Below are 26,120 nucleotides of genomic sequence, written 5' to 3'. Positions count from 1 at the left end.
GCCAGATCCTGGGGGCACAGGAAGGTGACCAGGGTCAGCAGGATGAGTGGGCTTTGTTTTCCTACCAGCAAATTCAAAGAGGACACGGGAGGCCAGCCCTCTTCCTCAAGTGGCTCCCACCCTTCCTGGTCCCATCTGCACAGCATCAGCCATTGCATTACAAAGTGAATCTGAGTTTCCTCCTGAAGAAACCCAGCCCTCAGAGTCCTAGTGAGTGACAGACTCCTGAGATGTCCAGGAGTGGGGTCAGGAGAAGCCAGGTGGGGTCAGAAGAAGCCAGATGGGGTCAGGAGAAGCCAGGTAGGGTCAGGAGAAGCAAGGCCCAAACTCACGGGAGACAGCCCTGCGGTGGTGTCACTTCAATGTCACCAAGAGTGGGAGCCAGAATCCTATCTCCATGCTCCATGTGACCTGGGGTGCCCTGCCTCCCCTCCTTCCCATGTGCCCTGGGTGTCCTGCCCCTTTGCTGAAACATCCTCGATTCTTCTGCCTGGCCCTCACCGAGAGACTTCCTGGTCTCTCTTCTGCTGCTCCTACTCCTGTAGGGTGCTGTGTTTCTGCAGTCAGCCCATGATAAGCCACTGTGAGGAGCATCCACTTCCCATGATGCCCTCATCTGCCTGGAGCAGCCCCTCCTCCTCCCCATCTGTTCCTTTGAATGGCCAGCTGTGTCCTGGAGAGGCCTGTGAGCCTGAGCATGGCTGGCTGGCTGGTGGCGGGGACTCCCTCTGGTGGGCAAACTCAGCCTCCTGCAGAACGGGAAGCCTGCGCAGTGGGGACAGGCTGAGGCTGTGGGGTGAGATGTCCGCAGCCATCCAGATGGATCCAGATGCAGGGTGAGCTCAGTGTGACCCTCCCAGGGGCCAGATGGCTCCTTCATGCCCTGCTCAGTGATGTGGATGGTAGCAGTGCGGGCCGCCTCCTGTGGTCAGTCTTGGCCCTGGTCTGCCCTGGGAAGGGCATAGATGTTGGCCCCCTCCTGCCCAGTCATGTGCGCTTTCCACCAGCCCACCCCCGTGGTCCATCACTGTCCTGAGGGCTGGACTTTCCTCTGCCGTTGGGCGCTCTCCTGGTGAAGTGATGTGTGCAGAGATTGTGGTCACCAGAAAGTGCCACCTTCCTGGACACCAACAGGGGCTCGGCCTACACTGCATGCACCTCAAAAGCTGCTGCTAAGGGCGAGAGCTGAACCTTCCTCATTGACCTTCTTTCAGCCTCAGACTTACTGAGTCCTAGCTGCAGCTCTGGCCACACCCTCTATCCTCCTTCCTCCCCAGCTGACATCACCCCCCGCGGCACAGTCAGCTTGCCCAGTCCTCCTTGGCCTCCCCCGCTGGTGGTACAGGGCCCCAAACCAATGCCAGAGATACAGGGACTGTGGGGCCAGCATCGGATCTGCACCTCTCCGTGGCATCCTCGAGGATATGATGGGGACTTGGTACGTGTGGCTGAGACCAAGTCCACCCCGTCCACTGTCATGCGGGCTCCAGGTCCTGCAAACGCACGGTCAGGAACGAGTTGGCTAAGCAAGTCAGGGGTCCCCAAGACGAGGTCAGGCCAGGTTGCACCCAGAAGGGCCGGTGGGATGGGACAACCACCCAGCCTGGGACAGCCCACTCAGGGCGGCCCCCTGCACTTCAGGGACCCGTCCTCACATTGCTCTTGCCCTGGTATAATCTGAGACCATGGCCCTTGGAGGATGTGAGACCTCACGGTCACGCCATCTTATCTGCCCTCACCTTCTGTTTACATCACCGTCTTCTCTAGAAAAGGCTGACCCCTCTAGGATTTGTTTTGTTTTGTTTTCATGTTTTGGACAGGTTAGGATGTCACTTTTGTGGTTAGAATCGTTCCCAAGCAGCATTTGGGATGTTATTCTCAGCCTGGGCTCTGATTTCCTTCCCCTCCAGGGATAGTCAGCATTGCACAGGGTCCCTTCACCATCTTTCAAAAGCCACATTGCTTTTTTTTTGGGGGGGGGGGACAGTTTTGCTTTTGTTGTCCAGACTGGAGTGCAGTGACACAATCACGGCTCACAGCAACCTCCACCTCCTGGGTTCAAGCAATTCTCCTGCCTTAGCCTCCAGAGTAGCTGGGACTACCTACGGGTGCCCACCAGGACATCTGGCTGATTTTTGTATTTTTAGTAGAAACCGGGTTTCACCATGTTGGCCAAGATGTTCTCGAACTCCTGACCTTGTGATCTGCCTGCCTCAGCCTCCCAAAGTGCTGGGATTACAGGCGTGGTAAGTGTGAGCCACCGCGCCCAGCTAACACATTGCTTTTTAAGGTTTTTTTTTTAAATGGGTTCTAAATGTTTTAAACTTAGCTTTCCCTGTTTGAAGAAGCCATGGAGACCCTTCAGTTTCCCCATAAACTCCAAAAGAAGACCTGCTTCCTCCTAAGAGGAATTTCCAGCCTTGTTGATTAGAAATGAGTTTGGAAAAGCAGTGTCTGTCCTGTTTCTTCTTGTTCCTGAATGAGCTTATCCAGAAATCCGTCAGCTGCCCCACAGGCAGCAGCTCCAGGCCCCGGGCAGACACCCGGCAGGGCATTGGCACTCTCGCCCTGCTGCGTCTTTGTGGTTGGGAAATCACCTCCCTGCCCGGGTCTGGCCCGGAGGCCTCGGCCCATCCTATCCCGTGCCTGTCCTTCTTTACCTCTGTCTCAGCACAACCCTGACTGTTCAGCAGTGGGGCTCCGCCCTGGGGTAGGTCAAGCCCCCTCCTTTGCCACAGTCCTGCCCCACGACTTTTTGGCAAGGCCTGTGGGACAGGGGCCCACAGGGACCTCTGTCAGACTCTCCACCGGGCTCCACTGCCTAAAGGCTAAAGCCCACGCACAGAGAGCAAAGCCGCAGCAGCCTCAGGGAGGTCACAAGGCTCACCCAGTACAAAAGGAGCCCGAGGCTGCTGAAGCCTGAGGAGCGGCCCTGTGCCCAGGCAGTCACCCAGGAAGGGTTATCCAGGAGGCTCCTTCCCTCTCCCTGTCCCCTCTCCAACTCAGCCTCCAAAATCACTGCCCAGATCCTGGCACCCACCATAGGACACAGGCCGTGTGCCCCTCCCTCCCCCTAAGTCTGGCTACCTAACACCCTCCATTTGAGCCCCAAACCCTCACAGGAGGCAGTGGAGTTTCTAAGAGACCATCTCTTCTGGCTGGTTCCAAGGGACTCCATACACCAGGGGTGCCCTCCGCATCAGAAGTCCTCTGGGAGGAAGTGGGGAGACCCAGGTCAGAGCAGGGAACACGACAGTTTGCTCTGGCAAAGGTTCCTGGGACTTCCTGAGGACCTCAGCAACCCCTCACTTCTCCTTTCCCGAGCCTACCCTGAGGCTGCTCCAAACCTCACCAGGCCAGCTCTGTGGCCCCCCAGCCGACAGCAGAAGATCTGGGGTTCAAGCAGGTGGGGACTCCTGCTGCCAGGCCAGGCACCCAGGGCCCGCCATAGGGAGAGGCTGTGGGTGTGTGTGGGGTGCTGTGTGCCCATCAGATGCTGAGCAAGAAGTCAAGGCTGCGCCTGTGGACTGGGCAGAGGGGCTGGCGCTTTGGAGGGAACCGGCCTGGTGTGATGAGGAACGCACACGTGACCCCTTCGCCCTCGTGGCTGGAGCTGCCCCATTCCAGCCTCTGCCCGGGACAGCGAGGGGTGAGCATTCCGGGGAGGCTAACTCTCAAGCTGCCTCCAGAGTGGGAAACAACAGATTGTATCTCCTTCCCCAGACCTGATGAACACAAAGAGCCCTCAACCATACAAGGGGCCGAGAGGGATCACAGGAGCAGAGGGCACTCTGGGGGCTGCAGGCCATGCATAAGGAGGCAGAGGGAGATTACGAGAGGGTGGGGAGCAGGTGGGCAGGGGAGGAGGAGGGTGGGAGTGAGGGGCCTGTGATGGTGCATGGGCAGGGGGTGGCGGTGGGGCAGGGTAGGGCTGTGATCTAAGGCACTCCTGAGGCCTAGGTGTGGGATCCCATCTGCCAATGGGAGGCTCTAGGAGGCCACGTGCCCCTACCCTTGCCCAGCATCTGTCTACCCCTCACGGCACTCAGCCCACCCCAGGGTCCCACCTGCCCGGCAGGTGTCTGGATAGGCCAGCAGGGACCCTTGAGTCTACCTGGCCAGCAGGCAGGCAGCAGCACACTCTGTGACATACCTCACCCCAGAAGCTCAGAGCAGGGGTACAGGGCTCCATTCCACTTTCTATTTTCCTTCAAAGTAGAATATAAAGGAAAACCTCACCTTCCTCCACTCCAAAGGCACAGGCCTCTCTAGGCTGTTCTGCAAACTACAAAGTCCTTCCTCACGGGTCCTTAGAAAAGAAGCCAGTGCCTTGAACTCCACAGAAGTCTGGGGCCAAGAGAGTCACCAGCCCTGTCCCTCTGCCCGTCCAGGTCTGGGGGAGACCCAGTGGCACCAGAGCTGCTCACAGGGCACATCAGGGATACAGGCCACGTCACGATGGGCAAGGCTTCCTGCTGGTGCAGAGGCAAGTCACATCAAACTACTTCTGTTACTTAAAAAAAAACACTCATTTTTCTGGATCAGAAAAGTAATTTTTGAGACAGAGTTTCACTCTTGTTGCCCAGGCTGGAGTGCAATGGTGTGATTTCAGCTCACTGCAACCTTCAGCTCCTGGATTCAAGTGATTCTCCTGCCTCAGCTTCCTGAGTAGCTGGGATTATAGGCATGCGCCACCACACCCAGCTAGTTTTGTATTTTTAATACAGACAGGGTTTCCCCATGTCAGTCAGGCTGGTTTTGAACTCCTGACCTCGGGCGATCCACCCTCCTTGGCCTCCCAAAGTGTTGGGATTATAGGCGTGAGCCACCACGCCTGGCCTAAAAAGAGTTTTTAAATAGACAAAGAAAATACAAATTTAAAATCATCCACAATTTCACCACCTAGAGTGGGCCGCCGTTAGCCTTATTTATGTATTTTTTGGAGACTGGGTCTTGCTCTGTCACACAGGCTGGAGTGCAGTGGCACAATCTTGGCTCATTGCAACTTGGAACTCCTGGGCTTAAACCATCCTCCTACCTAAGCTTCCCAAGTAGCCGGTGTGCATGTGTGCCACCATGCCTGGCTCATTTTTTAAAGTTTTTGGCAGAGAGAGGGTCTCATTATATTGCCTAGGCTAGTCTCAAACTCCTGACCTCAAGCAATTCTCCTGTCTTGCCCTCCCAAAATATTAGGATTACAGATGTGAGCTACCATGCCTGGCCTCAGGTTTTTTGTTTGTTGGTTTGTTTTAATGCATATCTCTGTGGCACAGCAGGGTGGGCAGGGCAGGGTGGGCAGGGAGTAACACCATCAGCTGTCCCTGAGGCGAGATGTACTGTTAGGAAAGGCGTCCTTGTCAGGGGTCAGGGTGGCATCTGGCCTTGGCCATATCAGGCTACCAGTGGCCTATGCTTCCGGGGACAGGGCCCTGTCACCTCCCCAGGTGACATCTGCCGTCCCTCAATCTGCTCTCCTGCAGCCAGGCCACAAACAGCTATCTCTGAGACCATCTGTCCCTCTTCATCCCCCTGGGGAGGGCTGGCCTTGTGGGGAGGGCTGCCTAAGGTCCATGGGAAGTCCCGCCTGGGTGGACCCCAAGTCCCTCCATTCCATCCCCACGCTGGGAGGCCAAGAGACCCAGGGCCAAGCCCTCTGAACAGGGCCTTGGGTGTGGAGGAGAGGTGGGCTCTTGGCTCTGTGCTGAGGTTACAAGTTGCCTTTGGTTTCATGCCCATTGCCCTGGGGTGTGGGTGAGCAAGGATGCACAGGAACAGACGTGGGTTAGAAAGAGCAGCAGGAGTGGGTGTGGGAGGGTTGGGAGGGTATAAAGGAAGAGGGCAGGACAGTGTGAGGTCTCTGCACCCACCTGGCATCAGCCTCGCTGTAGTACTCTCTTGCCACAATGTCTTCAAAGAGCTCCCCACCAGTGACCCTATGGGAGAAGCATGAAGGGGTCACAGATTCTGGAGACCCCTGTCACACTGTCACCTCCATTACTACCACCACCACCATCATCCCCCTCATCACTGATGTCATCATCACCAGCATCATCACCATCATCACCACCAACCAATCACCATCACCCTCACTACCACCATCACCACCACCATCACAAGCATCATCAGCAGCATCATCACCACCACTACTAACTACCATCACCACCAACAACTATCACCACCACCATCACCACCATCATCACTTCATCATCAGTAATGTCACCATCACCAGCATCATTACTATCATCACTATCATCACCACACCATCACCATCACAACCACCATCATCATCAATCACTATCACCACCACCATCATCACCACCACCATGACCACCATCACCACCACCATCATTACTACCGCCACCACCATCATCACTGTCACCATCACCACCAATACACCATTACCATCATCACCACCACCATCACCAGCACCACCACCTCCACCATATTACCATCACCACTTCAGACTGACAGCTTACCAGTAGTTACTTATCTATAATGACATTTAACAGATCAGTGCTCACAACCACTCTATGACATTGGCCATTATTATACTCCACTTATGGATAAGAAAACTTTCAAAGATTTGGTGACCTGCCCAGAGTGGTCAGCACAGGAGCTCTGGCTCTGGGTCTGCACTGTTACACCCAGGCCTTATGATTCAAATTCCAAGTCTGAGAAGTTCTGGTCTCCTTCCTCAACATTCCCCAACCTGCACTTAGGGCCAGAGTGGTGGCCCTCGAGCAGGATCAGAGGCCCAAAGACACGGTGCCTAAATCTGGCCTCCCTTGTGGGCCGTGGTCTTGAGGTGTTCAGAGTCCCGTCTCTGGGAGGAGAAGAGAGGTGATGGGCAGAGGGGAGGTCTCTGCCCACTCTGCTCTGTGCCCCCACCCAGTGAGTAGTCATTTGGCCCTAAGGTCAGGAAAGACCCTGTGAGCAGAAGCCACAATGTGAAGGGCCTCTGGGAGCTGGGTAATGTGGGCATGGAACAAAAAGGTGGAGGGGCTGAACACGCCGCAGGGGAGTAGGACGGCGCCCTCTGCAGGTCTGCCCAAGCCCCTCACCCACTCAGCCTGCTTGAGTCTGCTGGAAGACTCCTGCCCCTGTGACGCTATGCGTGGGGTGGTCCTGTGCGGCCCGAGCCCCTCCTCTGCCTCCACACCCTCTTCCCCATCCCCGCGCCTGCTCTGCTGCACGGCCCAGGTGCTGTGGCCTCTCTGCCTTGCAGTTTTCCCCATTGGTTCTGGAAAGCGGGACTTAGGTCTTCCTAGTTTCCGGCCCGGCCCTTGGGGTTGGGCTGGTCCACAGTGGGGAAGACCCAGGGAGTGGGGGACTGTTGAACATCTGACGCCGGCACGTGCGGGTGCTCTCTCAGCACTGGAGAAAAAGAGAAGTGAGGACGTGTTGAATGTTGGCTCAGCCCTGCTCCGGCTAAGTGCATGCCCTGATGATGCCACCGAATCCCCTCAAAATCCTTCAAGCATCGTGAGGATGTGTCGCACCGGGAAGACACCCAAGTCCCTGGCACCTAGCAGGGCATTAAAGGACTGGGCATTTCCTTTCCTTTCCCTGTTTCTCTGTCCAAGCTGGGGGCTGCGGACAGGAGCTCTGCCTCTGATGCCTGACTGGCTCTGCAGTTCTGTGTCCCCCACCTGCACCCGGCATGGGGCTCGGACCTCTGCTCACCCTCCGTCGCTCCTCCGCATGCCTCTCCTCTCACTCCTCATGGCCAGCACGCTTCTGCAGCCAATCAACCACCACACCGACCACAGGAAACAAAACGGTGCTGATGGGGGCCCTTCCCAGGGTCATCCAGTCTGGTTCCTGAGCTTGGCTTATCTGTGTGAGTGTGTGTGTGTGTGTGTGTGTGTGTGCTCACGTGTGTGTGCCTGTGGGTGCCCTTGTGTACATGTATCCTGGCTTGTGCATGTGAGCACACGAGCATGTGCCTGTCTGTACTCGTGTTCATGTATATTGGTTTGCATATGTGCATGTGTGTGCCCTTGTGTAATTGTACAGAAGTGTATGCATGTGTGTCCGTGTGCATGTTTGGACATATGCATGCTTGTGTGTACACATGTGCATCAGGCAGGAGGATCAAATCCCACATCTGGCACCTGGCAGGGCATTAAAGGACTGGGTGTTCCTTTTCCTTAGTCTGAAAGGACCCACATAGGACCCCATGCCCACTTTTCCTTAGGCTATGCGGGACACATGGCTGATTCTAGGCCAAAGCCATGGCGCCTGTGGGAGCTTCTGTCCTCTGGGTGTGCAGGTGTGTGTGAGACCCTCTATTCGCAGGCCTGGTCCTCAAGCCCTGTGACATTCCCAAGCAAGGGGATTCGGAATATCTGTCCATCTCCCAGAATCCACAGAGTCCCCAAACTACCATGGGCCTCAGGGCCTCCTGAAGGTGATGCCAGCCAACCCCAGAAACTGCTGTCCCGCCCCTCTGCTGCCCTGGAGGCCGGCCGCAGCGCAGGGGCCATGGAGGATTGTGGGGAAGACATGCAGGGTCCTTCCTGACTCATCAGCCAATTTCCTCTTCCCAGTTGCCTCAGGGCCTCCCTGACACCTGCCTGGCATGTGCTTGGCAAGGCGGGAGACACAAAAGTCTCACACAGGGGCACAAGCATGCACAAACACACCACCCTCTCTCCTCCTCAGCTCCTGTAACACGTGCAGCCATCTGTTGGCCACCAGGGCCCCTGGACAGGACCCCCCACCCCCAGTCTCTCCATTTCCTGGGAAAAGAGGCCGCTGGAGCTGTGGTGAGGCCCACAGGGGAGGCAGCAAGGCTGCCAGCTCCCCAGGGCCACAGAACAGACATTTCAGGACACAGCCTCGGCCAGGCATTGGCAACTGTGTCCTGGGTCAGCTCCAGTCGCCTGAATGGTGATTTGAGTTGGTGTCTTGTGGGACCATGTAGGGGAGCCTGAGAGATGGCCAAGCCCCTGCAGGGACAGTCTCGGCTTCACTTCACTAGGCCAGAGAAACCCACGTGGACAGAGGCCTCCTCAGGCCTACATGTGCCATGGCCTGATGTCTGTCACTTGAGGAAGGAGGAGCTGAGAGGGCAGCCCCCATGCAGGCTCATCCTATCTCTGCTCAGCCTGCAGGCTCACAGCAGCCATGGGGAGGGCCTGGGGTAACCATGACAATAGCACCAAGGCCGGGCTTCCCTGGCTGTGCGGCCGTCTGGAGGCCACAGGGGCAGGCGAAGGCCTATGGGCCCTTGCCCAGGTCAGGGTCCGGGAGCAGCACTGACTCACAGACAGCTAAATATAGCACTGCTTAGCAGGAACTGTCAAAAGTAAGGGAGATGAGATCACTGCTTCTAAATCCGGCAGGAAGTGAGAGGCGGCATCGGCCCCAGACACCTTCTCACTGAGCTACCGCACACACACGCATAAAACACACATGCACACTCATGCTAACACACACATACACATACATGCACACACACATGCATACACTTGTGCCAATGCACCCACATGCACACACCTCCACACGTCACTCACGCATTCACACAATATACATGCACATGTATGCACATCCCCACCCATATGGCTCACAGCCTCCATGTGTAAACACCCACACACATGCACACATGTGCACATGCTCACGTTTCACAGCCACACTCATGAACACACACACGTGCGCTCACGCTAGCCAGTGGGGCCCCAGTCCAGCCAGGACGAGGGCACCAAGGAAAGGAAAGTGAATGCAGCTGCTGACTATTCCTCTGGGGTCCACCCACCCACTGCCTCCAGTGTGCCCTGGGCTGTGTGGAGGAGAGGGAGGGCCCAGGAAGTCAGCCCCGCCTCCGTGTGCTTCAGTAACCTCAGTGCAAAGCAAATGAGGAGAGGCGAGGGAGGCTGGGCCAGGCAAGGTGACCAGCAGCAGAGGCACACTCAAGGGAGTGGCCAGCCTGCGGGGTTGAGACTATTCCCTGGGGCTGGGGAGGCTGCAGATCCCACCCTAAGCCAAGGCCGGGAGTGAGTGCAGGCGAGAGTCCCCAGCTCTGGAACTTACAGATCGAAGACCAGGTAGTGGAAGCCCTCCTCGGAGATGCTGTCATGGAGACGCACTGTGGGGACAGAGAAGCCATGAGGGGATGGCAGGAGCCCAGGACGCACCCCCTGCCTGCCTCCGTACCGGTCCAGGCACACCACCCGCTATGTAAGCCCTAGGTCTGCCCGCAGGATCGGGCTGGGGAGGGCCCGGGTGGGCAGGATGGACGGCAGGGCTGAGCAGAGTGCTTTGGGCCCTGTGGGCCAGCTGGCCACCCAGCGAGTACCCACAGGGCCTCTGGGCTGTGACCCTGCCCTTCCAGTCTGGTCACCTGTCTCCTTCTGCCAGAGAGAGACCAGGCCCTCTTGGTCCCAGCCTAGGCCTCAGCAGCTCCCAAACACCAAGGAGATCAACAGGAGCAGCTCACACCAAACCCCGGAAAGGAGCTGCCACGAAGCTCCACTTGATGAGAAGCTAGGACAAAAATCACTCATTATTTGCCCCGGATCTTCCCAGGGCTGCCCTCAGCCTTCAGGTTTTGCGTCTCTGCTGCGTGCTGCTGGCACAGGCTGGTGGGCAGGGTCCCCGCCCAAAGCAGCATCACCCAAAGGTTTGGGTCCTGAGCTCTGATTCCACGCTGGCTGGTCATCATTCCCTCCCTGCTCCTTGCACAACTTCCCGTGACAATCTATGTGTGGCGTGCCTGGCCCTGGAACTCTGCCTGGTGCAGGGCAGGAGCTGGTCAGGGTGTGATGAATGAACCAGCGAATGGAGGAAGAGGCGAGGGAACAGTGAGTGATTTCAGCACAAAGCAAGCAACCCCAAGGCCTGCTTCTCCTTGAGTCGGAGATGTGTCCTGTACTAAGCAGCAAATATTTTCTAGGAATGACTCATTTTGGACACTCTCCCACGTGCCGACTCTGATGATTGCTAGAACGACGAGGATGATGACAGCCAACACGCCAGGGCTGGTCTCAGCACTTCGTGTGTGTTGTTTCATTTAACCTCCCCAGCCACCCCGAGGAGTTGCAGATGAGGAAGCTGAAGCACAGAGAGGTGAGGTAAGCAGCTGACAGTCACACAGCTCACAAAAAGCAGAAAAGGGCTGTGGACTCAGTGGGCAGTCTGGCTTGAGGGCCTGCACTCCACCGGCCTCGTTCCTTCCAGTCCTCGAGTCCTGGGAAGATGAACCTCTGAGGCGTGGCTCTCTACCACTTGAGACTGGGCCACAGATGCTGAACGGGTAAGGCCCAGCCGCCTTCTTCTAGGTTCGCAGGCCCCTGGGCCTCAGACGCAAGCAGCCCCTTCCTCGCCCGCTCTGGCGCTGTCCCAGTTTCTAACTGGCTGCCGGTGCCCTCCCTCCTCTGGCTCTGGTTCTCCTAGGGGCCCGGCCTGAGAGTGTCAGGCCGGGCCCCTAGGAGAACTCCACGTGGCCTCTGTGGCCTAGGCCTCACCCCGCAGATTGCTACAGCCTCAGACCAATGGCCTTCCTCCGTCCCTAAACCCCAGGCAAAATGCCCTCCACAAAGGGCAGGCCAGGCCCCAGAAGCCTCCACAGAGTCAGAAAACACAAGGCCGGCCCTGCCCCTGCCACTTGTAGTGGCTGTGCGACCTGAGGCAGGTTGTCAGCCCATCTAAGCCCCAATCTGCCCCTCTGTAAAATGGGATAAATAGCACCTCTTCATGGGGTGGCTGTGAAGATCAATTATGTAGCCTGTGTGGTGTTCTGAGACAGTGAGCACTTGAAAAACCATAGCTCTGTGACCATCACTGTCACTGTCATCACCTGAGTGTGAAGAATCCCAGGTGACCAACGCTCAGCGCCAGGGTCTGGGGCCCACTTAGAGTCCTGGAAGGTTTTGCAAGCCCAGAGTGGAAAGACCTACTCTGTTCTCTGCTCCGTCCAGCCTTCTCCTGGCTGGACGCCAAGCCCCGTCAAGCCCCATTCTCAAAGTGCAAGGTCTTCCCCAGACCATGTCCTGCGTTAGCTCCCTGCGCCGAGGGCAACTCTTGCCCACTGGGGCTGTCTGGGAGCCGATGCTGACCTCTGCCAAGCAGGGTCTCCACCAGCTAAGGCACTCATCTGAAACCAGTGTCCCCTTTCCCTCTCATCCTTCTCTGGCTGACTTCTGTCCCAAAGGCAAGGATGGCCACTCACTAGGTCCCCTGGACCCTCTCTTTGCTCGTAGGCTCCCATTTTACCCAGGCTAGCCTGTGTGTCCCTACGACACGGCGGGTCCCGGAGGCCCACCAACATCCCACTTCTAGGAGCCGCCTGTGAAATCTCTGGAGTTAAAATGTTCACCCCTCCCCATCACTCCTTTCTGGTTGGGGCTGCCCAATAAGCCCTTTTGGGGGCCCAGGAGACTGGCCCCTCTGAACTGCCCCACCTGGGCCATGCCGCTTGAAACTCACACACTCAGAGCAGAGGTGGTTCCAGGGGCCATGGAGGGGATGCCTCCCCAGATCCCCAGCTGGCAGCTCCAAGGGAGGCCTGTAATCCATGAAGCTAGCTGGCTGCTCCCTGGGGGCCCTGCAGGGCCATCCTCACGGTTGGGGCTGCCCCTGCCCTCAGGCACACATCTCCCATGTAGCCCCGGTGGGGTGGGGCAGAGGCAGATGAGCTCCGGAGTGGCGGTGGGGGGATCCCACCTCCTCAGCAGGAAGCAGGTTGCTCAGGCCAGATGGAGCCACTGGGGGTCTGTGTGGGGAGTCTGGGACGTGTGCATGTGGACACTTTAAAAAAAAAAACATTTTTAACATTTTAAAAATAGTTATATACTTATTTTAGTGGCTTAGAAGAAACCCTAACTGGCACATCAGACGGAAAATTCAGACAGGGCTAAGCAAAAAAGTGAATTGCCAGAAAATCTCTTTAAATAAAAACAGTAAGCAAATAACACTGGGCAGCATACGGAGGTGGCAAATCAAGTCCTGGGTTACTAAGAGGAATCAGGGTGAAGAGTCCAGTCTGGACGCAGTGGGGCAGGTGGGCAGTGGTGAATCTTGCCAGGGGCTAAGCTGCAGCAGCAGGACCCTGAAACTCGTCTGGGGCTGCAGCCTCGCCCAGGCCCTGGAGTTGGGGCTGCCGCTTTCCATGCTGGGGTCCTGCAGGGTCCAGCGGGGCACCCGCCCCTCTGCCTAGCTCATCGGTGAAGCACCAGATGAGGCCAGGTGGTTCCAGCCCCCTAACCCAGACAATGAGGGTTCGATGACCTTCGGAGCCAGGCGAAGGTGAGTGTAGATGTCCCAGGCTCCCAAACAGGCTCCCAGTCCCCAGGTGTCCCTTTGGAACAAGCATGCCTGGGCAAGTGAATCAGAGCTTTGGAGGAAAAGGGCCCACGATCCACCTGACAGGTGCCTCCGAGGCCAAGAGCGGCTGCCATCCCCAGGGTGTTTCCCAGCTGCTCCCCGACACGGACAAGGCCTGAGCTCCAGGCTCCAGATGCCCCATGGAGCAGCTGACTCTGAGCCAGTGCCACTTGTCCTCGGACCGTAGCTTCAGGAGCCCTGGGCCGGTTAGAGAAAGCAGTCAGGGGCTCTCAGCCCGCGGATGGCATGTGCTGGGGCCTTTGGTGGGTCTTTGTTTTCCTTGTAATTGGGCCATCTTGTAGCTTTTTTGAAGCCACAGAATGTTGAGGCCCCCGTGTGTTCTCAGTGGAACGGCAGCTCAGTGTTACGGGGTCACATGCTGGGCACCGGCTCTGCGGAGGGCTCTCTGAAGAATGTGTCCTTTACCTTCCTCTGCAGCCACTGTCACCAATGCCACAGACAAGGCCCAAAGGACAGAGTGGGGTGGGGAGGGGACCTGTCCAGTTGGGTGGAGGTGGGTACCCAGAGCCCCAAGTTGGGGCTGTCCTGGGTCTGAGTTCCCCCAGGAATCACGTCACACAGGACAAAGTCCTCAAGGTCAGGGGAGGAGTGGGGGTGTCCTCAGGGGCTTCGGATGGGATATTTCAACAGAAAAGAAAAGGAAGCCTTTTTGCATCTCTTTGAAAGTCTGGTGAGAAACAGGAAGGGGCTGCTGCGAGGGAGAAGCGGGGGGACCCATCCCCCGGCCCCACCCAGGGCTGCTCACCAATGTTGGAATGCTTCAGAAGGCGGCAGATCCGAGCCTCTCTCTCCAGCTTCTGGTGATCTGGAGGACAGAAAAGGACAAGCCGTGACCTCCTGCCCCAGCAACTGGTGACCCATGGATCGCCCACGTCAGGAGAGGCCCACGAGTGTGTGCCACGGCGTCCCACGAAGAGAGGAGTGGTATGACCCCACAGTGACGGCTGTGTCCCCGCCACAGGAACACCCTTCGTGGCGCCCCCTAGGCCACTGGTGGCAGGGCTGGGGCAGGGACCAGCCGGCTTGTGTTGCGGTAGAGAGGCCCACTCAGGTAGTGAGCACTACTAACTCTGGGGTAAAAGTTTCCCTGGATGATTCAAAGTCAGCAGTGCACTGATTTAATCCTCCACTTACTTGTCCTAATTCCATACTCTTTGGAGCTTTTGGCTGAAGCCAAATTTGTTCTTCCGAGGCAGCGGAGGGGCCGTCAGAATGGGGCCGGGAGGGGGTGAGAGTGTGCCCCGACTCTGCCTGGCAGGAGGAGGGGAAAGCCTCAGAGAGGCCTTGCCTGGGGGATAGGAGTGAGCTGGTGGTGAAGCAGGAGGTGGCCCCTCCGGCCCAACCGCTCTGCTCCCACCCGAGGTGTAGGGCTCAGATCTCCGGACACGGGAAGCATGGAGATGATTGTACCCCTTGGGTGGCCCTACCACTGGTCCCCAAAAGATGGAGCAACTTATCTGCCAGAAATTTAACATTTCAAATAGAGGCAAGAGGCTTTTAAAAACTGGTGGAGATGGTAATAGCAAAACCCAAAACCCCACACTTCCACCACGCTGCAGTCACACAGGGTCCCACACCACAATGCAACGAAGCCCTCCACCAGCCCCATGTGCGGACAGCGCCCACAGCCTAATGGTGTGGAGGGAACGAGCAGCAAAGGAGGGCCCACAGTGTGCTCTTATTTGCACAAAGGTCGAAACTAGACAGGTGGGCACAGCTGCGCGTGGGGAGCTGCAAGGAGAGGCCAGTGCATTTCAGAGTTGAGGACATGACTGGGGAGGGGCATGTCTGGAACCCCTCCTCCACCTGCCCAGTGCTGAGTCCCACCACGGGAAAGGTGAGCAGGGCCCGAGGGCACAGAATTAATTCACCAGACAAGGCCTCAGGGATGCCTCCTTCGCCAGGAACGCCCAGTAGCACTCAGGAGCAGGGAAAGAATGAGGCTCTGCCACTTCACAACCATCCTGGGGAAGAATTAAAACCTCTGATCCCTGCGCTTGGTGGAAACTCGTCCACCTGCAAGAAGGGAGGCCCGGCTGAGTCATGTCTGTGGTCAGCTTCCCTGGAGCAGGTGTGGTGGTGGCAGTCTAGGGGTACAGGACATGCCACAAACAAGCATGTGCCTTGAGTGAGAAAGCCACGTCCACAGATGGGAAGGTCTCTGGGAGCGGCATTCTCTGGCTCCCCCCTTCCAGGACAGGCACTCATCTCCCTGCCCTGGCCACCTGGCTGCCATCTGCTTCAAGCTCAGCCGCCTGGCATCCCAGGAGAGGGATCCAGAGGGATCTGGCAGAGCCTCCAGGTGGCATGGAGGAAGTCAGACCCTGCCCCGCTGTTTTGCTGGAAGCCCCAGGCATCCCTGCTCCCTCCCTGACCTGGACACCCAACTCAGCAAGCACTGCACAGTCTTCCAGAATACCCTAGTCCCTGCTCCTCCCTCCCTCCCCTTTCCCCTCCCACTGAAGTGGAAGCTGAGGTGCCAGGAGCCTCAGGGATTTGTGATGGCAGAACTGGAACCAGCCCAAGTGTCTGTCAGCATCAGAATGGAAAAATCAAACATAGTCACAATAGCATACACATGGCTGTGTTCTCCTATCTGCATGGAGCTCAAAACCCAGCATCACTGGACATACCTGGGGAGGGGAGGGGCCCACGCACGAGGCCCGACTCCAGCGGAAAGCAGGGGACCAACTCTTGCAACATCTCCGACCCCCCTCCCTCTGGGGCAGGAGGAGGGAGGGCTTTCAGGGTGCAGGATGGCAAGTTCATGGGGTTAATTTTTTCCTTCCTAGTGTCTTTCTTAAACTGATTCTGAGCATTTTTCAGACTTAGAGAAAAACTGCAACAACAGTACAGGGCACTCGTGTGCAGCACTTCTGTGCAGTCTCCCTGCCCCGCCCCTGCTTCCGTACGCACACCCACTTTTTGTGATGCATGTGTGACATCAGACAGCACTCAGTGTGTCTCGTAAGGACAGGGCGTCCCTTCCATAATCCCAGTGCAGGTCCCAGGTTCATATATGACACCCATGTCTCTAAGCTACAATGTACATTCCACCTTTCCAACTTGTCCCAACTAAGTTGATGGCTACTCTTCCCCCAGGACAGGATCCAAGGCGGGATCACACATCGCGCCACAGGGCGCGTGGGCCGGAGCCAGGCTGAGGGACCGGAGGACCTAGGAGGGAGAGGCGGTGGAACCAGGGTGCACAGTTTCCTTTTGAACAATTGCCTGGTTAGAGTTAAATAAATAAAATCATAAATCCCAATCAGGAGAAAGATGCAGTTAGAAACCCATTCTCCTGGGACACAGATAATTGACATGCCTGTGTTTTATTATTGAAACATCACCAAGAGCTGAGCCCCAGCCCAAAGATGATACTTATTCTTGAGCATGTTTTAGGGAGGTAATTATTTATGTGGGGCTAAGGGGGCACCTGACTGCCCAGTCCTGGCACCAGGTGCCCACCCATGGTGGCCACACAGGTTGCCGACTGGCTCTCTTTCTTTAACACCCACAACGGCACCTCGACCACCTCCTCCCAGCAGCTCCGGTGGGTTAGTGCTCAGAGAGCCGCTTGAAAACCATAAACCATGACATAAGCTGGTAACAGCCAGACACACACATCATATAGAGTGCTTCACTCTTGCTGGAAGGATTATGGATAATTTTGTTTTATTCGTTAACTTCCCCTCCCCCAATTTTGACACTGATCATGCATTACTTCCATAATTTGGCAAAGCATTGTTTTTAAAAAAAGATTTTGATCCTGTCTCCAGTGAGCAAGCTATTGATTCAATATGAAGAGGGTGTTTCATAAAGTCTGCTGTGGTAACATTTGCCTTTAAATTAAAAAAAAAAAAAAACAGGCAGAAAAAAAAAATCTAAGTGGATATTATGTGACCCTGGACGGGACTGAGAGGCCGCAAGAAGGAGAGGGCAGGAGAAGGAGGCTTTCTCTCTCCATCTGGCTCAGATAGGCCAGAATCCATCTCAGGGCAGGCCACAATCCAGCTTCCTAACTCTGTGGACATACGATGATTTTCTTTCTACAAACTCCGGGACATTATTCCTGGCCTCCACATTAGCATCATAAACGCCTTGTCATGGACAAGGTTAAGTAAGTTAAATTTAACCCAATCCAGTTCATAAGAAATGTACCCTGGCCCTAAATGGTACAGCAGAACCTGGCCCTAAAGGCTATAGCAGAATCAGGGGAACACCCAGCTCAGTCCTGTTCCCTGCCCCAGACAGTGACCTGAGCTGCCACATCCTGCTCATCCCTGCCTGCCAGCCACATTCTAGGGGGCTCTGGTCCCTGGGGAACCTGCTGGACTCAGGAGATCAAAATAGTAGCCACTGAGCAGGCCCAGAGGCCACCAGGCCTTTGGCGAGAACACAGCAGGAAGTCTGCCCGCAGCAGCTCCCCACCTGCCCAGGACCCCATCAGTGCCCCGGGACGCCCAGTGGGGTACCTCTTCCTGAAGGAGGTCCTAAGAGGCCTCTTGAGTGACCAGCCCTGGCTATGCCCACTACCGTGATATCCTGGTCAGGGCCAGGCAGTGGGTCTCATAGCTCATCCAGGTGACCCCATAAGAGGGGCTGTGGGGGCTGAGTGGCCAGGCCCCAGGGCTGTGCGAGGTTCTCTGAGGGGCCTGGGTTTGGGGTGCTCAGGGTCACCCAAGGCCCTTGATGCTCCTTATCCTCATTGTCACATCTCAAATCTGGGCAGGGACGTCCACATGGTTAACATGTTATTTATTTTATTATTTTTTAGAGACGGGGGCTCACTATGTTGCCCAGGCTGGAGTACAGCGGCTATTCACAGGCGCGATCCCACTACTGATCAGCACAGGAGTTTTAACCTGCTCCGTTTCCAGCCTGGGCCGGTTCACCCTTCCTTAGGCAACCTGGCGGTCCCCTGATCCCGGGAGGTCACCATATTGATGCCAAACTTAGTGTGGACACCCGACTAGCATAGCGCACTACAGCCCAGAACTCCTGGCTCAAGCGATCCTCCCACCTCAGCCTCCCGAGTAGCTGGAACTAAAGGCACGTGACACCGTGCTCAGCAACATTTTATTAGGTAGCATCGATATGTCACAGAAGAGGTGCCACACCTCTGCAGGTTGTGAATCCAACAACAAGTAAACCCCAAGAACCCACCCCACCCGACAGCCGGTGCCTTGTCAACTCCCCAGAAGGTGCTGGATCCCTTCTCCCCGAACCCTGTCAGGCTCAGGCTCACAGCACCTCTTCGCGTGCACTGCTTCCCAGGACTGCAGTTCCCTACGATGCTGAGTCTTCTCTAAAGGATTCTAAGAACAACCTCTGAAATAGACCATGGGACAGAGAGAAGAAGCTGGGGAGTGAGGACACAGGCTGAGCCCCTCCCAACCTCCAGGGGACCTCAGCCCATCAAGAGGAGACCCCTCTTCCCTCTTGCCCTCCCTCTTCTCCCACCCAAAGACCCCTGGCCAAGGTCTTGGGAGTCCAGGACAGACAGTCCCTGGGTCACAAAAAGCCAATGACTGCGGTACCTGTGTGCCTTGTTACAGCAGAGTGATGAGCAGGGTGCTCTGAGGCTCTGATTCTGCCTGAGACTCAGGAGGTGATGCTTCAATGGGGTTTTAGCGGATGAGTAGGAGTTTGCCTACTCGTGCTGGCAAAAGACTTGGTTCTCACACCCCCTCTGATGTGAAGCTTGGAGAGGGAACTCATGAGTTCAAGCATCTCCTAAATACTTGGGCATCTGGCGAATCTGCACCCTAAACGGAGGCAAGGGCGTATGTGTGTGGGCCTGTATTTAAGCCAGAAGGTGACTGGCCCATTCAGTGTGGATGCAATCCTACACATGCGCACACGTGTGTACACATTTACGCACCTGCTCCCCAAGGAGGCGGCTCAGAGAGATGCTGGCAAAAGCATTGCTATTTATTTCTCCTGCCAGAGAAACATCCCACAGATCAAATACAGCGTTCATTTATACCCCCATAAAAGCATTTATCAAAAAACCCCCAAAACAAAACAAAACAAAAAAAACCCATAAACAATTGTCCTCAAAAAGATCAGGCTAAACTAGAGCCTGCAATTATCCGCCTGCCTGTTTGGATTCTAATGATAGTGCGACATCCTCAGATTCCATCCCTCAGGGAATGCCGAGGCCTGGAAGCTTTTCTAGGTGATTTGGCTACAGTCTCTGCTCAGAGCCCTGGCCTGCCCACCATTCATCCTGCCAGACCTGCACCCTGGGTGTCCCCCAAGGTCTGCACGACATGTGGGGTCAAGTGCTGGGGCACAGGCAGGCTGGGGACCACCGAAAGACAGGGACAAGAAGCAGCCCCAGCCAGCCCTGCACACCCGCACTGGGTTCATCTCAGGAAAGGCTTCCCACCAGCTCCCGCACACATCCTAGGATGTGGAAGTCACCCTGGATGATACAGGGCAGGCTGCCGGGCTGGGACTCAAAGCTGAGGCCTGGCTCCAAAGCGCAGGGGCTATCTGTGTGATATGCCACTTGGTTTGCATTCCCTGCTGCTCTCTGGGCTGGTGGGTGGTGCCTGCCTGGTGGCCGCACCTCTGCTCACTGCAGAATCTGATATTTACAGCCTGCAGATGCTGGCTGTGGGGGCAGCAAGGCTGACATCACAGAGGAAGGGGAGACAACCCCACGCCAGCACCAGGAGGGGTGACAAGGACCAAGGTGACAAGGCTCTCCTCCTCCCTCACCCACAGCCTTCTCCAACACACTGAGAGCCCCACTGGTGTGGGTTACCTGCCTGTAGAGGCCTGACCAGAACAAACCACCTGTGCTCAGGGTGAAGGACAAGGTTGGGTTATGTCTGCTTAGACCTCCAGCCTCTCAGGATCGGGAACCAAAGGACTTCCACCAGCAGCCATTCCCAGATCCACAGGACCACCAAAGCCTTGGCGTGGAGCTCTGAGGGGCTGGGGAAGGGAGTGGGGGTTCCTCCGAGCTGTTACTGTGCTGGTGGTTTGGCACATGAAAGTGACAGGGGCAGGGGCCACCTCAAGGTGCCCATGGCCAAGCGCAGGAAGAGACAGGACCGGGACATGGGGACAGCCACATGACCCACCCTGGAGCACCTGCCACATGTCAGGCAACGTCTGTTCTGTGCACATTACAGGCATTAACCTATTTCACTCCAAAAATGCCCTGAAAGACCAGGAGTGGCAGGGGAGAGACTGCAAACCTCTCCCCATGTGTCGGGAGCTCCTCCCCTCCCCCACGCCACCCTTGTCAGTTCGGGAGCCGTAGGGTCCCCTGAGCTAGGAGCAAAGAGAAGCCAGCTGGGGGTGATGGAGAGGTGCAGCTGACCGGGGAGGATTCACACTGCACCTGCAGGGTGAGGCACAGGGCAAAGATGAGGAAACTGAGGCACAGAGAGGTGCTCAAAGCTGTAAGAGCTGAAAGGCCCAGGCTGTTGGCCTGGGGGACAGGTGGACAGCTTCCCTTCATCATCCCAAAGGCGCACTTGTGCATGGCTCCAGAGACCCCTAGTGTCCCAAGTGTATGGCACCCACAGGCCATGGTGCAGGCAGTGCCCCCAACAGGGAGGGAGAGTCTTACAGGACAAGTTAAGATTATGTGGTTTGGTCAATCATTGATGTTTGCGCCCATAATTTCCTCTTTCTTTCTTCAGAGCCAAGAAGGGGTTCAGGATGGAGTTGGCAGAGGCTTCCTTGCCCACCCAGGCCCCTGTGCCATTCTCCACCCTCCCCGCTCCTCCTCCTCCCCAGCAGTGAGTGACTCACAGCAGGGGTGGGGGGTGGTGAGTGAGAGGAACCAGGGAGAAGGGGAACAGGAGGGTGTGGGTGGGCACTGGGCCCCCCGCCAGCCGCCAGGAGAAACAGCAGAGCTGGCACCCCCAGGAGGACACCGCAGGGCACTGGGTGGGGGTGACAGAGGGACAGGAAGGGCAGGCACTAGGCCCACCTGTGTCAGGAGGTGCTGCCTCCCTCTCACCCCAGGGCCTCTGGAGTTGTCAGACCTAGAGATCAGAAGGAGGCCTGCGGGATAAGCACCCTGCTGGCTGGGGGATCCAGCTGGGGCCACCTGGGACCACTGCCACCAGGGGCTGAGGGCTGGGGGTGGGGTTCCCCAGGTGCCACGAGTCCTGCCCACCTCGTGGCTTAGGACAAGAAATGGCACCTCCCTGGGCCTCATCTGGAAAATGGCTGCAATAACGGTGTCTGGCCCCAGGACTGAGCTGAACCAAAAATGGAATAATGTGTGGAAATCCACACGGGTCTGGCACAGGATGGGTGCTCAAGGATGTACCTCCTCATTCCAGACAGCTCTGCCTCACCCCGAGGGCGGCTGCCAGAAACCCCCATGGGGCTATCACTGCCCCCCAACCCCCGACAGCACCAGCGCTCTCCACCCACTTCCTCATGCCTGGGAAGAGACCCTCAAGGACAACCCCTCCTGCTGGTCCCCCATGCAGCCCAGCTGGGGAGGACAGGGGGATAGTGGGCATGGCAGAAGGGCTCTGCTCCAGTTGCCCTGGCCTGGAAGCAGTGGCTTGGGAGGGAGAAGCCAGAAGCTTCAGCCTGTGCCAGCTCCCACCGTCCCACCAGCTTCTGGTCCCGCAGGGCTGGGGCTACCTGGGGCTCTGCTTCTCTAGGCTAAACCAACAGCTTCAAGCACAGATCAACATCAAGGCAGGTGGTCCACTTGTGCCCTGGACTAGGGTGGCAAGAACACCAGACTCAGGGCTCTGACCCAGCTCGAGGCTGTCTGGCTGAAGGTACTGTGATGCCAGTGCCACATTCCCAGAACTCAGGCCCTGCACAGGGGATGTGGCATGCCACCAAGGCCTGGGCCAGGAAACTGGCTGCATCCAAATCCCACTTGGGGGCCTCAGTTTCCTCCCCTGAAAAAGATTCAGGAGATGCCCTGTCAAGCGGTGCTGTCCTGGTCCAGAGGAGACTCCGAGGGCCACAACAGAGAGGGCCCCCAAAGCCATCCCCAGCCCCACGGAGCCAGGCACACATCTGTCCACACTCTGGACCTTGGTGGGAGTCAGCAGCCCCTCTCTGCAAAGTCAGCACGTTGGCAAGACCCATCAGCCCCAGGTGACCTGCACACCTGTCTAAGCAACCTGCACCATCGCAGGCATGAGAGAGCTTTCTAGATGTCCTTTTTTTGGGGGGGGCAGACTCACTCTGTTGCCCAGCTCGGGTGCAGAGGCGTGATCTCAGCTCACTGCAATCTCTGCCTCCAGGGTTCAAGTAATTCTCCTGCCTCAGCCTCCTGAGTAGCTGGGATTACAGGTGCCCGTCACCAAGCCCAGCTAATTTTTGTATTTTTAGTAGAAATAGGGTTTTGCCATGTTGGCCAGGCTGGTCTCAAACTCCTGACCTCAGCTGATCCACCCGCCTCAGCTTCCCAAAGTGCTGGGATTACAGGTATGAGCCATCAAGCGTGGCCCTCTAGACTTAAACGGCTTGCCAACATCCACATCACATACCAGCCAGGCGTATCTACACCCTGCCTGGTATCAATACACTTAACTCAAGTGTCCCAATTCACTTCGAGGCTAAACTTGACTGTGCTTGCACACTGACAGAGTGCTTGGCAGCCAATCGCGGCCCTGTGTGGTACTGAGTGGCCGCGCCAGAATCTGATAGGACAGACTGGGCCTTAACACTAGGCCAGTGGGGTCTGGCCTTTAATTCTGTGTCTGTGTCTTGGCCAGCTCCTACAGATCCTGGTGACAGGAAAGGGGGTGACTGGCTGTGGGGTGGGGCAGGCACGGGGCAGGAAGAGGCCAGCTCACATCTCGGGGCCAGCACTTGCCAACCTGGGCTGCCAGTAAGTCCCTTGGTAACGCCGACCTTGAATTTATTTGAGAACAGAGGGCAGCTGGGCGGGGATGAGGGAGCGGCTTCCAGCAGCCCCTCTTCTCTGACTCTCCTCCCTGGTAAATGTGATGTAAAACCAGTCCAGATCCCGGAGTCAGCGTGGGCCATGCGGCAGGGCCTGCCCATCCAGTCTCGGGGTGCAGGCCGGCTTAGGGGCTGAAAGGAGGCCGTGGACAGATCCCGGCCACTCCTCCTGAAAGGAAAAGTGCTCCTGGAGAATGAGCAGAGCTCCCTGTGAGTCCTTCAGGGTAGCAGCGTCTGTTTGCTGAGGACTGGCTCAGGGCAGGCGGGAGCTGCTCACGGCACCCACGAAGCAGCGCTGTTGCTGCATCACCCCAACTTTCAGATGGGGCCAAGAGGGCGGGGAGGCCAGGTAGAAGTGGAGCTGGACCCTGTCACAAGAGTCCCCACCTGGGGCCTCAGGAGCAGCCCGCTCCTCACTTGTTCTCTGGTGGGACTTCTCATACCCTTCAGAGGCTGCCACCGTGAGCTGGATGAGCCTGTGCCCCCTCTGGGGACCTGGGGCTGGGGACAGCGAGGACTTGGGGAGGCCAGCAGTAGGTCTGACGCAAGAATAACCCTGAGCCAAGGTCTGGGGCCAGGTCAGGATCCTCTGAGGGCATCAAAAGTCTACAGGAAAAGGTGAGGTGGTGTTGAGGCGGGTAGGCAATGGACGCAGACACCTCTCCCCTCCTGGGGTCCCAAGAGGCCCAGTCAGCCCTGTGCAGCCCCAGGAGGCTGAGCCCCACAATGAAGGTGCAAGAGGGCGGCTCTCGCTGTGGCTTTCTGTGCATGTTCTGTTTGTAAAAGATGCCCCGCCAGCAGCTCTGCCACCCTACGAGAGGCACCTGTGAGCGCATCCCGCACATGCCTGCCGCCTTGAGGTCAGGGCTCCCGGGGACCTGGCGACCACGTGGGCAGCACCCTGCCCCTCTGCATGAGCGCGCGTGACGGAGCTGGAGCCGAGGGCCTTGTCGCTGTTTGCCAGCCATACGGGCATGAACGCAGCTATTCTGGGAGCCTGGGCTCAGGCCAGGGGCTACATGCTGGCGGGTCCAGCATCTGCCCTCCATGGGGTCCACTTGGCCTTTCAGCTGGTGCCCTTATCAGGATCAGGATCGTCGTCACGCTTGTGGGGTACAGCTCAGCTTTGAAACGGAGGTGTGGCTTGGAATTCCCTCCCTGTCACTGCCAAGCTGGCGCATTCTGTGCAGGGCTACGGTGTGAGACCTCAAGTTAAAGCCAGCATTACACACTACCTTGACAACCAGCGAAACCAGGAAGGCCCTCAACAGCCTGGCTTCATGTCCGGCTCCCGACTCTGCTCCTGTGGCTAAGTCCCCACCCAGGCGAGCCTCATCCCCACGAGGACCTGGCATCGTTCCTGCTTATGCCTGAGTAGCGAGCTGCAGCTCTCTGCTGACCCATGAAATTATTCAAACCAGCCAAAACTGCTTCTGGTGGAACCAGGGGCCACCTCACCCCATTGCTACTACAAAGCCTGCCTCCCCAGCTCCTGTCCTGAGTGCAGCGTCCTCCTCTCTGGGCTCTGAGTATATGTGACAATAAAATGCCATCCACTCATCTATCCAAGGCTGGGTGTCATGCGTTCAGTCATCCCCATAACCCCAGGACAGATTCCCATGCTCACAAATGGGCTGAGTAGGAGGAGATTTAAACCAAGATGCCTAGACTCTCCAGACTAGGAAAACAATGGTGGCCCCCACAGGGCAGGCACAGTGACAGGAGGGGCTTGCTAGGCCATCCCTCCCAGCCCTGGTGGATGGGTCCTCCACCTGGGGCTCCCCCGCCCCCAACACATACACTTCCCACCAAAGCCATAGACACCATCTTGGCTTCCTCCCAAGACAGCAGGGACAGTGGCTCAAGCCAGCCCCTGAGGGCGCAGGACCCACCCTGTCAGGTCCTACTCTCAAAAACAAGGCCCAGACTCCAGGGCTGCACTTTTGACCACTGTGGCCTTATGTCCAGCCTCATCTTCTGCCCTCAACTCTGTCCATGTCCTTTCCAGAGAGCGGACAGCTGCCCGGAGGTTCCCACTCATTCCTGAGCAGATGCCTGGGGGCCCAACCCAGCCCCAGGCCCAAGGCCGGGGAGCACGGCTCGGGGCAGGCACTGCCACATTTTTGAAGGGAGTGAGAAAAAAGAACTACAGAGAGGACCGTGCTACAGAGGTGAGTGACCAGCAGCCCGCACACTGCTATCCGGTCCTTTCCAGAATGTCCCCGCCACCTCCAGACGGGAGCATCTGCACACATCCGCCCTCCCCAGTCTGTGGCTCTCACATTCACCGGTGGGGCTCTTCCAACCCCCACTAGCCTCAGTGACCTTCTGTAGCGCTAATCACTCCACACCGAGCTGGAGTCGGGGCTCCCCAAGATGACATGGAGACGTTGGAAGATCATGACCTCAGAGCACCTGTGACACAGAGCTGCTGCACAGGGCTGTCATGGGACTGCAGCTCCTGGCCCTGGGGACACAGGACAGGGGCTGCCCTCAGGGGAGATACCCACCCAGGGCCCCCAGCACCATCCAGAGCTTCCTGCAGCTCATCTCTTTTGAGCTTCGCCTTGGATCTCCAGCTCTCCAGACTTTCCCATCAGCAGCCAGACCAGCACGACAGGGCGCAAAGCTCTGCCATTCCCAAGCTCTGTTACCGCCCAGGCCTCAAACCCTCACCTTGCAGGCTTCCCCACTCCTGCCCAACTAGCCCCAGGGACCTGGGCACTCTGAACCCCCTCCTCCTTCCATCTGAGCTTGCTACCACTCCCCACCCCAGCTCAGTCCTTAAGTGGAATCTTCACAACACTCTTCTCCTCCTCCTCCCACCCCTTCACCTCTGTTTATTAAGGATCTATAAGTACAAA

The 26,120-nt window shown here is 57.1% G+C and overlaps 2 protein-coding genes across 24 annotated transcripts in view; one reads left to right on the top strand and one right to left on the bottom strand.

Moving 5' to 3' along the window:
- The window catches only part of OGDH (oxoglutarate dehydrogenase), a 471,568-nt gene that overhangs the window by 19,548 nt on the left and 425,900 nt on the right, over positions 1-26,120 (top strand). The gene's annotated exons all lie outside the window — the stretch shown is intronic.
- CAMK2B (calcium/calmodulin dependent protein kinase II beta) overlaps positions 1-26,120 on the bottom strand; it is a 108,642-nt gene that overhangs the window by 30,450 nt on the left and 52,072 nt on the right. For all 23 annotated transcript variants that reach the window (XM_039462132.2, XM_074379755.1, XM_074379754.1 and 20 more), the window contains exons 3-5: positions 14,090-14,149; positions 10,033-10,087; positions 5,868-5,933 (exon numbers count right to left, since the gene is read on the bottom strand). In XM_039462132.2, coding sequence (XP_039318066.1) covers positions 5,868-5,933; positions 10,033-10,087; positions 14,090-14,149 — 181 coding nt within the window. The remainder of the gene's footprint in view (positions 1-5,867; positions 5,934-10,032; positions 10,088-14,089; positions 14,150-26,120) is intronic.

This window comes from Saimiri boliviensis, chromosome 10 (assembly GCF_048565385.1).
Source record: "Saimiri boliviensis isolate mSaiBol1 chromosome 10, mSaiBol1.pri, whole genome shotgun sequence".
Classification (NCBI taxonomy): Eukaryota; Metazoa; Chordata; class Mammalia; order Primates; family Cebidae; genus Saimiri; species Saimiri boliviensis.
The sequence above is the reverse complement of the archived record's forward strand: the minus strand, read 5'-3'. Positions and strand labels throughout refer to the sequence as shown.